This window comes from Ahaetulla prasina, chromosome 7, assembly GCF_028640845.1.
Source record: "Ahaetulla prasina isolate Xishuangbanna chromosome 7, ASM2864084v1, whole genome shotgun sequence".
NCBI lineage: Eukaryota > Metazoa > Chordata > Lepidosauria > Squamata > Colubridae > Ahaetulla > Ahaetulla prasina.
In genome coordinates this window covers 6,641,691-6,657,814 of record NC_080545.1, presented here as the reverse complement: position 1 = coordinate 6,657,814, position 16,124 = coordinate 6,641,691, and the positions used below count along the sequence as shown (strand labels likewise).

Here is a 16,124-nt window from a genome sequence, read left to right as displayed (position 1 = left end):
TGTAGCCCGGAATGGGACAATTGGCTGGAACTGACTCACGATGGCCAACTCAATGTGGGACAATTCAACAGTTTGATTTAATTATTTAAACTCATTTATTTATTTATTTTAAGTTTTGTCATTCAACATTTCATTTTGTCGCTCTTTTGGCATCCTTTCTTCAAAGATTCTGTTCCACTATTTCTTCCATATTACTTCCCGTGGCAAGTTGACTGTGGCGAGTTGACTATGGCGAGTTTGCCATGTCAAGTTCTCAAAGACTTCTCAAAGAAAACTCCCATCGTTTGAGTCCTGATGCGTAGACACACTCGAGCACTGAACCGTGTGCATTGGATTTTGGCAATCCGAGACCAGCTTGTTTTTCCAGGAAGAATTAAGTGTTGGGAATAGTAAGTTATTTGGAACGTCTCTTTCTAAAAATAATAGTTATATATAGAAATTCCGCTTCTGCTCATCGCCTCTTTTTGCCGTCAGCTTAGATTACCCCATTGATGATGATGATTATTTTTTCTTGTGGTGTTTCTTAAATTCAACCGTTTCGGGCGCTGTGGGAAAATATTATTGTGCGTGTTTTCCAGGGCGGCATCGGTCAAAACGGGCTGGCTAGATTTTCCTACAAAACAAGGATCATGTGAATGAAGAATGGAATCCCTCTTGTCTATGACTACATAATTTATGACCTGGCATTTCAGCTTGTTTAGCCGAACCCAGTTCTTGTATGAGGAAAGTTGCAAATATAGACTTGCAAAAATATGTCCCGAATGAGGAGGGGAAAAAAATAAAAAGTTGTTATTGCGGATGATTTTGCAATGAAACTCCCCGAATCTAAATTCTTTTTTGGACACAGTCCTGGCTGGTTTGGCAACATTTTATAATCTGAAAGCAGGTTTTGGACACCGTACAAGAGAAGGAGAGCTATTTGTGTACATTTATATTTAGAATGGATTCATAGGCCGTTTGAAAAGCTTAACTTAACAAAGTTGTAACGAAAAGGGAAACAGGGTTTACTTAACGTGCTCATAAAATACGGTAAATCTTTTGTGTTAGAAGTCAAGATAGCTTGGAATTCGCTCGATTTGAGGGTTGGGCGTAGAATCGGGAGTTGACCATAATTTGAATTTTAGCGATGGAGAAAAGTGTATTTAATAACAAAACTTTTTTTTTTAATTTGAATTTATATCCCACCCTTCTCCGAAGACTCAGGGCGGCTTACACTGTGTTAAGCAATAGTCTTCATCCATTTGTATATTATATACAAAGTCAACTTTTATTGCCCCCAACAATCTGGGTCCTCATTTTACCTACCTTATAAAGGATGGAAGGCTGAGTCAACCTTGGGCCTGGTGGGATTTGAACCTGCAGTAATTGCAAGCAGCTGTGTTAATAACAGACAGACTTAGTCTGCTGAGCCACCAGAGGCCCCGGGGATCCAGTCCTCCACAGGGGGCCACGCAGAGTGCTCTCTGCTGGCATGTGCGCCGTCGCCCAGCTCAGCTCAGCTCCGCCCTGCATGCGGGCGCACCTCCCACTGGCCTGCTGATTTTCGGGACTCTGCTGCGCATGCGTGGGAGGCGGGGCAGATGCCGGAGAGATGTATGCATGCATGGGGGAGGTTGCATGGGCATGCGTGGGGGGTCACATGCACATGTGCAACGGCAGGGGAGAGCGCGAGAGGTTGCAGCCCGCCCTCCATGGGCTGTTTTTGGTCCCAGGAGGGGGGGGTCGCGTGCATGCCCGGGGTGGGGTGGGGGTGTTGCGTGCACATTGCATTATGGGTGTAGGCATGCGCTGTCGTGCGCACTTTCGGCACACGTCAACAAAAAAGTTAGCCATCCCTAATAAAGGCGGTCCCTGTCTTACAACCACAATTGAGCGGAACATTTCTGTTGCTCAGCGAGACCTTTGTTAAGCGAGTGTCGTCCCATTTTATGAATTTTCTTGGCTCGGTTGTTAAGCGAAACGCTGCGATCGTTAAGCTAGCCACACGGTTGCTCAGTGAATCTTTGCTGGTGTCGTGTCCCACTCCTCCGCTGACGGCCGGGTCAGGGAAATCCGAATCAGGCGTGCCTCTGCAGCTCTGCCAAAGTCCTAGCAAAGTTCTCAAGGCAGGCAGGAGACCAGAAAGTGACTTCAGCAAGATATGTTTAGACTTTGCCTGACTCAGAGAATGCCAGAAAGCAGATCCTTTATATAGGCCATGGGGTGTGGCTCCATGACTCAGCACTTATCCAGGCCTGCCCCTCCCTTCCTTCTGTTGCCTCCGCCTATCAAGTCTTCTGACGCGAGGGTCACTCCAGTCGGCAGCTGTTGGTAATTGACCTTCCTCAGGTTCACATGCTGTGGGGGAGGGGGAGGGGTCTAGTTGCTCCGTTTGCCTGGGCATGGAGCCAGGGCTGGGGGCTGGAGGCGCTTCTTCTTCCTCAGCCTGTCTGGGCATGGAGCCAGGGCTGGGGCCGGGAGGCATGCTAGGACATTCCTCAGCGTTCGGAAGCAGATAAGAAGGCCCCGGCTGTGGGGAAAGCGGACGAGGCACAACAGCTGGTCAGAAGGACGCAAAAGGGGAATCACATGACATCCCGCCCCCCCAAGACAACGGCAACCATCATAAATATGAACCGATTGCCAAGCGTCTGAATTTTGTTCACGTGACCCTGGAGATGCCGCAACGGTCGTAAAACGGTCATAAGTCACTTTTTTTCAGTGCTGTTAGAGTGGGGGTGTCAAACTCAAGGCCCAGAGGCCGCATGTGGCCCGTAGGGTGCTTAAATCTGGCCTGCGGGGCCTGCCTGGAAATAGCAAAGTACCGCCCCGCAGTGCCCGTGGCAGCCAAAATGGTGCGGGGGGGGGAGGCTCATGTTCCCCCACATGCCCTGTTTCGGCCTGCAGGGGACTGTCCAGGCTGAAAACGGGGCGTGGGGGGGGGGCTCACACAGCCCCTCCGCGCACTGTTTTAGCCGGCAGGGTGCTGCCGGAAGCGTCCATCCCATCTCCCCCGCCCTCCCCCCTCCCGGCTGGCCCGCGGAACTACAACCACATTGAACTACAATGCTGATCTGGCCCTTGAAGAAATCCAGCTTCACACCCCTGCGTTAGAGCTTCGAACCGTCGCTAAACGAACTGTTGTAAGTCCAGTAAGCGACTTATGCCCGCGTTCAACTCCGCCTATCGTGCTCGCCGAGTGCTGTTTCAAATTCAGCTTTGATTTTCTGTAACGCAGTCTGTAGTTTCTTGAAAACTCCGCGTGCCCTATCTGTTTCTTCTATGATATTTTCCACCGTCTGCCGTCTTGTCTAAATTGCTTACAGCATTAATAAGTCGCATACTGTTTTGTTCTGTTTTTAAATGCCAGAGATGGGAAAATGTTAGCCGAGAATGATTGATGCATCATACGCATAATGAACACAGTAGAGGGATAGACTTAAATATGGCAGAGCGAAGAAAATTAGCATCGTGGTTTCAAGTCAATTAACAAAGCCGTTGCTTGTACAGACAAAATGCTGCTATTCATGGAACTGCTGGCAAAGGACACCCAGGAAGTCCTTTTTTTTCTAACTAGCGTTCGGGATGAACAATCTTCTCGACCATTGAGTGGCTTTCACCCAAAAAGCTTACTGTGAACTAAGGAGAAAAAAAAATTGCTGACAGACAGAACAATGAATCAGTGGAACAATTTGCTTCCAGAAGTTGTGGGTGCTCCGACACTGGAGGTTTTTAAGAAGAGAATGGAGAGCCGCTTGTGTGAAATGGTCTGGGGGTCTCCTGCTTGAGCAGAGAGTTGGACTAGAAGACCTCCAAGGTCCCTTCCAACTCTGTTATTCTGTTATGCTGTCCTTCCTTCCTTCCTTCCTTCCTTCCTTCCTTCCTTCCTTCCTTCCTTCCTTCCTTCCTTCCTTCCTTCCTTCCTTCCTCCCTCCCTCCCTCCCTTCCTTCCTTCCTTCCCTCCCTCCCTCCCTCCCTTCCCTCCTTCCTTCCCTCCTTCCTTCCGTCCCTCCCTCCCTCCCTCCCTCCCTTCCCTTCCTTCCTTCCTTCCTTCCTTCCTTCCTTCCTTCCTTCCTTCCTTCCTTCCTTCCCTTCCTTCCTTCCGTCCCTCCCTTCCTTCCTTCCTTCCTTCCTCCTCCCTCCTTCCTTCCTTCCTTCCTTCCTTCCCTCCTTCCTTCTTCCTTCCTTCCTTCCTTCCTCCCTCCCTTCCTTCCTTCCTTCCCTCCTCTCCTCTCCCCTCCCTTCCCTTTCTTCTTTCCTTCCTTCCTTCCTTCCTTCCTTCCTTCCTTCCTTCCTTCCTTCCTTCCTTCCTCCCTCTCCTTCCTTCCCTCCTTCCTTCCCTCCTTCCTTCCTTCTTTCCTTCCTTCCTTCCTTCCTTCCTCCCCCCTTCCTTCCTTCCTTCCTCCCTCCTCCTCCCTTCCTTCCTTCCTTTCTTCCTTCCTTCCTTCCTTCTTTCCTTCCTTCCTTCCTTCCCTCCCTCCCTCCCTTCCTTCCTTCCTTCCTTCCTTCCTTCTTTCCTTCCTTCCTTCCTTCCTTCCCTCCCTCCCTTCCTTCCCTTTCTTCCCTCCCTCCCTCCCTCCCTTCCTTCCTTCTTTCCCTTCCTTCCTTCCTTCCTCCCTCCCTCCCTCCCTCCCTCCCTCCCTCCCTCATCACTGGAGGTTTTTAAGAAGAGACTGGACAACCATTTGTCTAAAATAGTATAAGGCTTATACTGAAATGTAAAAGACTGAACAGGAGTTTGGACTAGAACAGCGGTCGCCAACTGGTGGCCCGCAAGAAAATTTTGGTGGTTTTTTTATGTTTTATGTTGCACTTGGGCAAAGGCTGGAGGGAAGAGCCGCTGGTGGCGAAGAGCCGGAGGGCCTTGTTCCAGTGGGACTGCATCATGGCCTGGACATGGCTGACCATCTCAGCCCTCTGAGCCTCCAGGCGTCGGTACGTGGTGATTTCAAACGGTCACTAAATGAACTGTCTTAAATAGGAGTCGGTCACCGAGCGTCCTCATTTTGATCACGTGACCAAGAGGGATGGTGCGATGGTCGTGTGAAAAACCGTCATAGGTCACTTTTTTGTGGCACCATGGTGACTTTGACCATGATAATTAGGAGCCAGTCCTAATGAGTGTCCTCATTTTGTGACCAAGAAGGATGGTGCGATGGTCGTAAGCGTGAAACATGGTCATAAGTCACTTGTTTGTGGCACCATGGTGACTTCGACCGTCATAAATTGGAGTCGGTCGCCGAGTGTCCTCATTTTGTGACCATGGAGAATAGTGCAATGGTCATAAGTGTGAAAAACGGTCATAAGCCCCTTGTTCTCAGGCCCGCGGTGATTTCAAACGGTCACTAAATGAACTGTCATAAATAGGAGTTGGTCGCCGAGTGTCCTCATTTTGTGACCAAGAGGGATGGTGCGATGGTCGTAAGTGTGAAACATAGTCATAAGTCACTTTTTTGTGTCGCCATGGTAACTTTGACTGTCATAAATACAAGTCAGTCGCCGAGTGTCCTCGTTTTGTGACCAAGGAGAATACTGCGATGGTCATAAGTGTGAAAAACCATCATAAGTCCCTCGTTCTTGGGGCCATGGTCACTAAATGAACTGTAATGACTTGTTCACATACAGCCAGGCCAAGCCAAGGATGAAAAAACCATAACGTTTTCATTGCTCACCAATGTTTGACTAAAACATTTGACTTTTCCAATTATTTGGCAAAGGATCTAACCAGAGCAAGAGCCAGGTAAATATGAATAAATCAGGTAAGCTTTGGACAAACAAAATCTGGAACTCAGCAATACAGAGAGATCAGGATTCCGGATTAAAATGACTCATCTTTAAGGGAAGGAAATCCAACGGCTGCCGAAAAAGACCCGGGAGCTATCTCTTTTGTCAACAGGATGGTTTTAATTGTTGGAGAAGCAATTAAACATCCGAAAGAAAATAATAATAATAAAACGTTTTGATGTTTAAGCAGAGGAGGATTTGGTTGTACCGTTAAAACCGTCTTTGTGACTTTAGGAAAAACTCATTGTACCACTACTGGAACAATGTGACCTCTGTGCTGCACGTAGATTAAGAGAAACTTTTTGTTGGGTGAAATAACCACTTAGAGACATGTTGTCTTCGGGAATGTTGCTCGGGGTGTGCTCTAAAAATCAGCACAAACTTCATGGTCGGCCAATACACTTAAAAAATTCAACGGCTAATGTGCAAAAGTGTGCGTTTGAATGAAATGTAAATATTTTAGGGATTGTCTAAAGCAGGGGTCCCCAACCTTTCGGACCTCGGGGACCACTAAATTCATAATTTTAAATCCCGTGGGGTTGACTAGATGACCTACAAGGTCCCTTCCGATCTAAAATCGTTGAGTTTGCTTGTCAGAAAGTCGCAGAAAGGGATTGATCACACGATCCCCGGACGCCGCAAACCCGCTTAACGAATGTTTCACTTAGCAACCGAATTATTGGTGGTAAGTCGAGGACTTCCTGTAAAGAAGCCTTACGCGCTGTTGCTCTTTACTTGTGTCAGTTTCAACTTGTCGTATTACACAGCCGGTTGGAATTCTTTGGGAAAAAGTGGTAAGCTACGGATACCTTTGGCTGTAACGGGTTAAGAGTTATGTTTGTGTCCTTAAGGCTAGGCGCAGTGTTAGCGGTAAGGAAAGGAATGCACGGATCCAGCTGCTGAAGGGGAAGAGTTTCTGTGCCAGAGGTTTTCATGCTGACTCCTGATTTTGCCACCTGAAACAACCTCCCCCAATCCTGTAGATTTGACAAGAGCTTGAGTTACAACGCCAGACGTCCCACAAAGCGTGAGTCCGTAACCACGACTGACCACAAATGTGGGAATTGCAATTTCCGCGTACTCAGAGCGAACCGGTTTGGAGAACATCGTCCTAAAAAAAACAACAAAAAAACATTTAAAGTTTTTGCGGAATGTTCCGTGCAAGTAATTTCAGATATGCAGCGGTGTTTTTTTTTTTAATTAGAAAGTTTTATGGATAGTCCTCAACTTACAACGGCAAAGGGAGCCCAACATTTCCACTGCTGAACGAAGTGAGTTGTTAAGAGAATCTGGCTTTTGTTTTGCCCCATTTTGCGACCTTTCTTGCCACAGGTCGTTAAGCGAATTGCTGCCTTCGTTAAATTAGTAACATGGTCGTTAAAGTGAATCTGGCATTCCTGGAAATAAATTCTGATGGCACGATTGGTGCAGATAGTCCTTGACTTACCACCACAATTGAGTCAACCGTTCTCTCTTGCTAAGTTGTCTCTTGCTAAGAGTTTTGACCCGTTTTACAATCTTTCTTGCCACGGTCGTTAAGTGAATCACTGCCGTCTTAAGCTAGTAACACGGTTGTTAAGTGAATTGACGGTTGCCTTCCCCGTGGACTTCGCTTGTCAGAAGGTCGCAAAAGAAGATCGCAGGGATCTGCGACCGTCGTAAATATGAGTCAATTTGCAAAGCATCTGCATGTTGATCGTGGGGAGGCTCCAACGGCTGTAAGTGTGAAAAATCGGTCGTAAGTCACTTTTTTCCAGTGGCGTTGTAACTTGGAACGTGTTCACTTGGGACTGTTGCAAGTCGAGAACTACCCGTAATTGCAAAAATCGGTCATAAGTCATTTTTTCCCCCCAGTATTGTTGCAACTTGGAATGGTCACTCAGCAAACGGCTATAAGTCGAGCACTACCTGCAGTCAGAAAAGATGCTACCAGAGTCCTGTTTTGTTTTTTTCATTTTGCAATCGTAAACTAACCTGCTCTTTCTGCTAAGGTTTACACCTGGTGCAATTACTGTACATTTTGAAATGCCTTCACGCTAACATTTGTTTACTGTTGCACGTGTCAGGGTTCAAGGAACCCTGTGCGTTTTCTGCGCACAGCTAAATAAATATTCCCGCACCTTCTTTTTTAAAAAAAATTCAAATAAAATTCTTTGCAGCTGTGTCATCTGCCACTTATAAAATAAAATTTCATTTTTCCTCTCCGAGCGCTCAACCTGTTGCTCACCCACTTCCTCTCGGGCCTCCTGAAGCTTTTCTATTATTTTCGGCTTCTAACCCTTCGAGACTTCAGTTGCTTGTGGCGCACAGAGAGAGAGAGAGAGCGCGAGAGAGAACGAAAAGAGGTGTGCCTAGGAACAATTACATTGGCAAGGTGAGATGGCCAGCTGTGGGATGGTTTGACGGCTGATCTGGTTTTTTTTGGGGGGGGGCACTTTTCGAAGAAAAGAATGGCTAAGTGGCTAAGATGCTGAGCTTGTCGATCGAAAGGTCAGCAGTTCAGCGGTTCGAATCCCCAGCGCCGTGTAACGGGGTGAGCTCCTGTTTCTTGTCCCAGCTTCTGCCAACCTAGCAGTTCGAAAGCCCGTAAAAAATGCAAGTAGAAAAAATAGGGACCACCTTTGGTGGGAAGGGAACAGCGTTCGTTCCGTGCGCCTTTGGCGTTGAATCATGGTGGCCACATGACCACGGAGACGTCTTCGGACAGCGCTGGCTCTTCGGCTTTGAAACGGAGATGAGCACCGCCCCCCTAGAGTCGGGAACGACTAGCACATGTGTACGAGGGGAACCGTTACCTTTAAGAATAAAATTGGGTATGGAAATGCATTCTCCAACTGTTTACTTTTTTTCTTTTTTGAAAGTCTGACTTGTAGATTCTTTGACCAGGGCACTGAGTGATCTTCGCTTTCGATGCGAAGGGTCGGTCGCACGGGCTTGAAATTTCAGCTCGTCCCCAGATGTGGGACGAACGAAGGCCGCCGAGAACAGACTGCGCCGATTATTTAAAAATAATCTGTACATTTGTGCATAGTTCTCTCGTCCCTGTAGTGATACGTTATCTTGTGTCTGGGGAACACTCCGAGAAGTGATGTTTTTGTGATGTTTTAGACAGGCCTGGGGAACGTGAGTAGGACTTATTGCCAGAAGCTGTCCGTTCAGCAACCTTCTGAAGGTCGTTCCTCTACGGGCACGAAATGTAGATTTGAGACGCTGCAAAATAACCATCCAGAAAAATACTTAGCCTCTTGTTCTCTCCCAATCTATATTTTCCAGTAGAGCGGAAATCATTAGGACTGTGCAGCTGCCTTTAAAGATGCTTATGGCACATCTCAGGAAAATAATGTGGTTCCACTAAGGGAGAACATTTGTAGCCCAGGGTTGAAATGAGAAGCCTCTGGTGTTCGCTGAGCTTGCTCGTTTTCTTGCGGGACGTTTCATGACCCAACTAGGTAACATCATCAATGCTAGGAGGGAGTGGGGAGGAGGAGGAGGAGGAGGAGAACCGTGGGGTCCTTGGTGCTCTCCGAGTTTGGTAGTTTTCTTGCAGAAGTTTCATTACCCAACTAGGTAACATCATCAGTGCTAGTGAGAAGTTTGCTGTCAGTTTCAAGAAATAATGACAGTAAATAAATGGTAATAAATAAATAAACGATAAACTGCCAGCAAACCACACTCCTTACTAGAATAGAATTTTTATTTTTTATTTTTTTTATTGGCCAAGTGTGATTGGACACACAAGGAATTTGTCTTGGTGCACACGCTCTCAGTGTACATAAAAGAAATAGAATAGAATAGAATAGAATAGAATAGAATAGAATAGAATAGAATAGAATAGAATTTTTATTGGCCAAGTGTGATTGGACACACAAGGAATTTGTCTTGGTGCACACGCTCTCAGTGTACATAAAAGAAATAGAATAGAATAGAATAGAATAGAATAGAATAGAATAGAATAGAATAGAATAGAATTTTTATTGGCCAAGTGTGATTGGACACACAAGGAATTTGTCTTTGGTGCATACGCTCTCAGTGTACATAAAAGATACCTTCGTCAAGAATCATGTGGGGAGAAGGGATTTAGGGAGATCGGCATTCGCCTAGCTCTGGTTCCAAGCCAGGTTTCATTTGCAGAGCAGATCTTGTGTTTATTAGCAACACAGCTGTTTATTGCAAAGGAAACGGGTTACTTGGTTTTTTTGGGAAGCCCTTCAGAGATCTGAAGTTCTCTGTTCCTGAACAGGAAGTAGAAGGAGTTGACTGTGTCACATAATTGGAAAGAAGAAGCTTCAAACACACACACACATCCTCCGTTTTTGCTAGCAGAGGCACCGCGGGCCGATCCTTTGCTGTTTCCAAGCCGGTCCCTGCAGGCCAGATCTCAGCACCCTTTGGGCCAGATGCAGTCCATGGGCCTTAACACCCCTCCCTTACACCATTCCAGACAAACGGCTGTCCAGTCTCTTTTTAAAAGCCTCCCGTGATGGAGCACCCACACCTATTGGTGGCAAGTTTATTCCACCGATTAATTGTTCTCAGTATCAGGAGATTTCTCCTTGATACTAAACTGGATCTCTTCTTGATAAGTCTCCATCCTTTAAGAACATTGTGAAATAGGAACCAAATAAACATCATCTAGAAAAACAAGTAGAATTGTATGACACAATCGGCTTCGTTCATGTTGTGGTCCGCCAGCAGCCTTCGGAGTTGGCAACAGAGTCGGACAGCGATGAGGTTGAGGAAGAACATGGGCCAGTCCTGGAGGCTGGGGAAGGCCCAGATGAGGGCTCTGAGTCAGGAGGCAGAGGTGGGGCCAGGGCCATCGGGGAGTGATGTGCATACTCCGAAGCCTCCAGAGGCTGACAATAGAGAGGCAGAAGAACAGAAGGAGCCTGTTCCTAATGCACGCATGAGAAGAGCTGCCAGAAGGCAAGAGCAGCTAAAGCAAAGAGGACGACTCAGGAGTAGGGCCAAGAGAAGATTGGCCCCTCCCATAAGGCTTAAAAGACCAGCAACGGCTCTTGGGCTCTTTGTCGGAAAACAATGTTGATAGATTTCCTCTTTGTCTTGCTGCATTTATTTCTTGTCGGCGTCTTCTGCTTTTGAACTTTTGCCAAGAAAAGCCTTTGGCAGTTTGCCTAATTAGACCAAGGTTGGTGATAAGACTGAGGGAGGAATTTGCTTTGATTTAGCTTGGACTACGCTGAGAATGAGTTAATTCTCAGCTGTTCTAGTAAAGTTTGTTTGTTTTTAAATTGACTGAGTTTACTACTACCTACTTGGGCCTGGGTCACAACAGTTTGAACATGGATTAAATAGTCGTGGTCACCACTATTAAAATACTCACTGACCACAAATTTGACAGATTAATTGGCCATCCCGATTTAAGCCAAAACATCGTGTTTGCTGTAGTTGGAATTCTAAGGTTTAAATTTGTGCATTGTCTTTTCTCCGCAGCCTAAAATGACTTCGGTATAGACGCCCCAGAATGGCTTCCAAAGTAACAGATGCTATCGTCTGGTACCAGAAGAAGGTAAGATTTTTTTCCAGTGCGAAATAATGGTTCTAACACAAATTACAGCCTGGCCGGCTTAAAGGGAGTCCTCGACTTACAACAGTTCATTGAGTGGCCGTTAGAAGTTACCACGGCACTCAAAAAAAAAGTGACTTTTGACCGATCTTTGCGCTTAAAATTGTTGGCGGCATCCCCCTGGTCAAATGAACAAAATTCAGGCACTTGGCAACTGACTCACTTTTATGACGGCTGCGGCGTCCTGGGGTCACACGACCCCGTTTTGCGACCTTCTGACGGGCAAAGTCAATGGGGAAGCCAGATTCACTTAACAACCGGGTCACTGACTTAACAAACTGCTGTGATTCACTCAACGACAGTGGCAGGAAAGGTGGCAAAACGGGGCAAAACTCCACAATGGTCTCACCTTAGCGACGTAAATTTCGGGCCCAATTGTGGTCAACATCGACGATCACCTGTAGTAGTTGAAGGCGAGTACGCGTGTCCTGGGATAATGTTGCAGGATCCAATCGGGGTTGGTCGACGGGGCCGGAGATTTGGTCTTCTGAGCTTTCGGACTCGTGCTGGAACCCATTCCCAAGGAATTTCTCTCGTAACTCTAGCGTTCTGACCTAGGCTACCTTAAAAAGCAGGAAGCAGAGTCTTGGCCCCGGCAAAACCATTTTTATTTACATGGCTGTGAATTCCTTTCATTCACAGTCAGCAAGGCTTGTCCAAACAGTTTTTCAAAGGAATATTTCTCAACACAAACCTTATCTCGCTTGGAAAGCTGCCAGATAACTAGTTTCCAAATGCAGGGCAAGGCAAAACTTGGCACAGAGTCTCTTAGGATCACGAACAGAACTTTCCACTCTTGAAAAAACTGAACGAACAAATTGTTTCCTGCAAAAGCCCACTCCCCCGTTTGCTCCTTTTTTGTTTCCTATGGGAGGGGCCAATCACCTCCAAGGTGTGGCTTTACTCCTGAGTCGGCCCTGCTTTCTTAGTTGTTCTTGTCTTCTGGCAGCTCTGTGCATGCGCACACTGGGAACGGGCTCCAGTTGTTCCTCTGCCTCGCTGCTGTCTATCTCCCTCTCTGCCTCCGACGCAGAGCCCTCGTCTGAGCTTTCCCCTGCCCCCAGGACTGGCCCATGTTCCTCCCCAACCTCCTCACTATCCGACTCTGCTGCCCGCTCTGTTGGCCGCCGGCGGACCACAACACCTAGCTAAACTAATTTAATTTAGAGAACAGGACACTGGGGCAAGAGAGAAATAAATTTATTTATTTATTTATTTATTTATTTATTTATTATTCATTCATTCATTCATTCATTCATTTATTTATTTATTTGTCAAACACAACAATATATATAAGTACAAGCATGAAATAACCATACGAATTGGATACAACCAAAGGGAACATTAGGACAGGAACGGTAGGCACGCTGGTGCTCTTATGCACGCCCCTTACAGACCTCCTAGGAATGGAGTGAGGTCAACAGTAGATAGTCTTTGGTTAAAGCTTTGGGGATTTTGGGAAGAGACCACAGAGTCTGGTAGTGCATTCCCTGAAGATGGGCTCCAGCACGAGTCCGAAAACTCGGAAGACAAAAACCTCTGGTCCTGCTGACCGACCCAGATTGGATCCTGCATCTACCTGTAGTATCTTGTCCTGCAACTTGAACTATTCCAGGATTAGTTGTTACTAAACTAAGCTTGTGTGTGGAAGGGATTCACAGTCACACTAATATCTGAGAGTCTATAAAGATCAGGTCATGGTTGTTGTTCCAAAGGTGTTTTTTTCAGGAGGCAACTGGACTTGGTTTTTCTTTTGAAGTTGTTTTACTTCTCCTCCCAAGAAGCTTCTTCAGCTCTGACAGGATAGTGGGGAAATGGAAGGATTTATATTCCTTGCGGACAGCTGGTCATTTGCATCCTTTTAGAGGGTCGTTGAGGCCACTTGGAGGTTTCTCTCTGTCCTCAGGGTCACCTGAGTGGTGCAAATGGTTCCTGTAGTCTGCATTTTTTCCTCTGGAAATCCATTCCTACTCCCACACCCTTCCAAAGGTGTTCATTCCAAATGGTATCGCTAAAAGTCTGTAGAGATTCTCAGTCATTCAGACCATGGTGGTTGTCCCAAAAGTGCTTTTTCAGGAGGCAACTGGACTTTCTTATTTTATTTTAGTTTTTGTTTTGAAGACACTTCGCTTCTCCTCCAAGAAGCTCTGACAGGATAGTGGGGAACGGAAGAATTTATAGTCCTTGCAGACAGGTGGAAAAATGGCAGACTACAGGAACCATTTGCACCGCTCAGGTGACCCTGAGGACACAGATAAACCTCCAAGCGGCCTCAGCGACTCTCTAAAAGGATGCAAATGACCAGATTGATTGCAAGGAATATCAATCCTTCCATTCCCCCACCATCCTGTCAGAGCTGAAGAAGCTTCTTGGAGGAGAAGCGAAACATCCTCAAAAGAAAAAAACAAAAACAAAGTCCAGTTGCCTCCTGAAAAAAGCACCTTTGAGACTAATATCTGAGGAGTTTTTTTAAAAAATAAAATAATCCAGGTTTATCCTCTGGTTCCTCAAAGCTTTTATAATGTCTGGAGGCACTAGGTGCAGTAAGATATCTCTGGCAACGCTTTCCTTTTTATGTGGAAAATAACTTGCCACTGAGCTCACCCTCAGGATCCTAGTTTTTCAAATGTTACTGGAGAAATATGCATGGGTGTAGGTCACAGTGGCCTTGGGCACATTTATTCATATATGAATACAGTCATTGTCTCCTCTTTCTTGATCCCGTTTACTGGGCTGGAGTTTATTCGTGCGTTTGAATTTTTGGAACACAAATTCAGAAATGCCTTTTTAAAGGGCAGACGGGTCATCTGTTTGTGTTAAGGCTTAAGGGTGAACTTGACGCTTAGGTACAAACACAAATTATTTACTAGATCCCTTGGGTGGTCTCTGAATTTGGTTGTTTTCCTGCTAGCACTGATGATGTTACCTAGTTGGGTAATGAAACGTTTGCAAGAAAGCCACCAAGCTCAGAGAACACCAAGGATTTGTGCTCATTTCAACCCTGAGCTACAAATAATTCTCCTTTTATTGGTTACTAGAATCCATTTAATGCAGTTTAGAGAGAGAACATCGCAAGAAATTTCCTGAAATTTGGCTGGTCAGTTCTAATCCAGCCTGGTATAACTACATCAAGTTGTAGTAGGGCTTTCTTTATTCCTAGATTATTATTATTTTTTAAGATGATAGGAAAAAGGAAGAGAAGAAAAAGTTGCAGAAATTCTCCATTCAGGAGCTGGATTTTACTTCTTCTTAATTAGGACCAAAAAATAATAATAATAATAATAATAATAATAATAATAATAATAATAATAATAATAATAATAATAATAATAATAATAATAATAATGTTTTAATTTGTATACCGCCCTTCTCCCGAAGGACTCAGGGCGGTGAACAGGCAAATAAAATACAAACAGAAACATACACCATAATTAAAACAACCCTTAAAAAACTGATTCAAGTGTGCCAGAAATTTAAAATAACATTACAGCCCATACAAATTACAACAATTTAAAACCCACAATTAAAATTTAATATTTAAAATCAGGCCAGTCCAGCCATATGGAATAAATAGGTTTTAAGTTCGCGGCGAAAGGTCCTAAGGTCAGGTAGTTGTCGAAGCCTGGGGGGAAGCTCGTTCCACAGGGTAGGAGCCCCCACAGAGAAGGCCCTCTCCCTGGGGGCCGCCAGTCGACATTGTTTGGCTGACGGCACCCTGAGGAGTCCCTCTCTGTGGGAACGCACCGGACAATGGGAGATAGAGGCCGGCAGTAGACGATCCCGTAAGTAGCCCGGTCCTAAGCCATGGAGCGCTTTAAAGGTGGTAACCAATACCTTGAAGCGCACCCAGAAAACGACAGGCAGCCAGTGCAGTCTGCGCAGGATAGGTGTTACGTGGGAGCTCCGAACCGCTCCCTCAATAACCCGCGCAGCCGCATTCTGGACTAGCTGAAGTCTCCGGGTGCTCTTCAAGAGGAGCCCCATGTAGAGAGCATTGCAGTAGTCGAGACGAGAAGTAACGAGAGCATGAGTGACCGTGCATAGGGCATCCCGGTCCAGGAAGGGACGCAACTGGCGGATCAGGCGAACCTGATAAAAAGCTCTCCTGGAGACGGTCGCCAAATGATCTTCGAAGGACAACTGACCATCCAGGAGCACGCCCAAGTTGCGTACCTTCTCCATCGGGGCCAACAACTCGCCCCCGATAGACAGCCGCATCTCCAGCTGACTGTACCGAGGTGCCGGCATCCACAGCCACTCCGTCTTGGAGGGATTAAGTTTGAGCCTGTTCCTCCCCATCCAGACCCGTACGGCTTCCAGACACCGGGACAGCACTTCGACCGCTTCTCATGACTTTATGAGGCGCCAATAATCTTCCTTAGCTAAAGGCCTTTTTAGTGAATAAAACATTTTTATGTCACGAGAAGCTTTTTAAATGGCAACAAGTACCGCTGATTACTGTTCAGGGTATCATCCGGTGCCTTAAATTTTAAGATAATTGCCTTCTTATTTACAAAGAGTGATGAGACTTTAAAAACATCAATTAGTTTTGCTCCCTGTGATGAGACCTACACTGATTTTTGCATAAAAATAGTTGAGCGCCGAATTAACGCATCCGGCTCCAAAATGTAGATATATTTAAATTTTTTTAAAAAGCCCGTATAATTGCTCGTTGCGTGTTCACCCAATTAGGCAAAGTTTTTCTCCGAAAAAAACGATAAACCTTCAATTGAAGCTGTAATCTGAGCTTCGCAAGGAAGGCTGGAATACAGAG

The 16,124-nt window shown here is 46.0% G+C and overlaps 1 protein-coding gene across 3 annotated transcripts in view; it reads left to right on the top strand.

The window, feature by feature from the left end:
• PHTF2 (putative homeodomain transcription factor 2) overlaps nt 1-16,124 on the top strand; it is an 80,136-nt gene that overhangs the window by 13,158 nt on the left and 50,854 nt on the right. The window contains exons 1-2 of one of the 3 annotated variants that reach the window (XM_058190311.1): nt 202-389; nt 11,218-11,293. In XM_058190311.1, the coding sequence (XP_058046294.1) occupies nt 11,249-11,293 (45 nt within the window). In that variant the 5' untranslated portion in view covers nt 202-389; nt 11,218-11,248. Of the gene's footprint in view, nt 1-201; nt 390-8,118; nt 8,138-11,217; nt 11,294-16,124 lie in introns of those variants that run through there. The other 2 variants (XM_058190310.1, XM_058190309.1) reach the window with 2 other exon arrangements.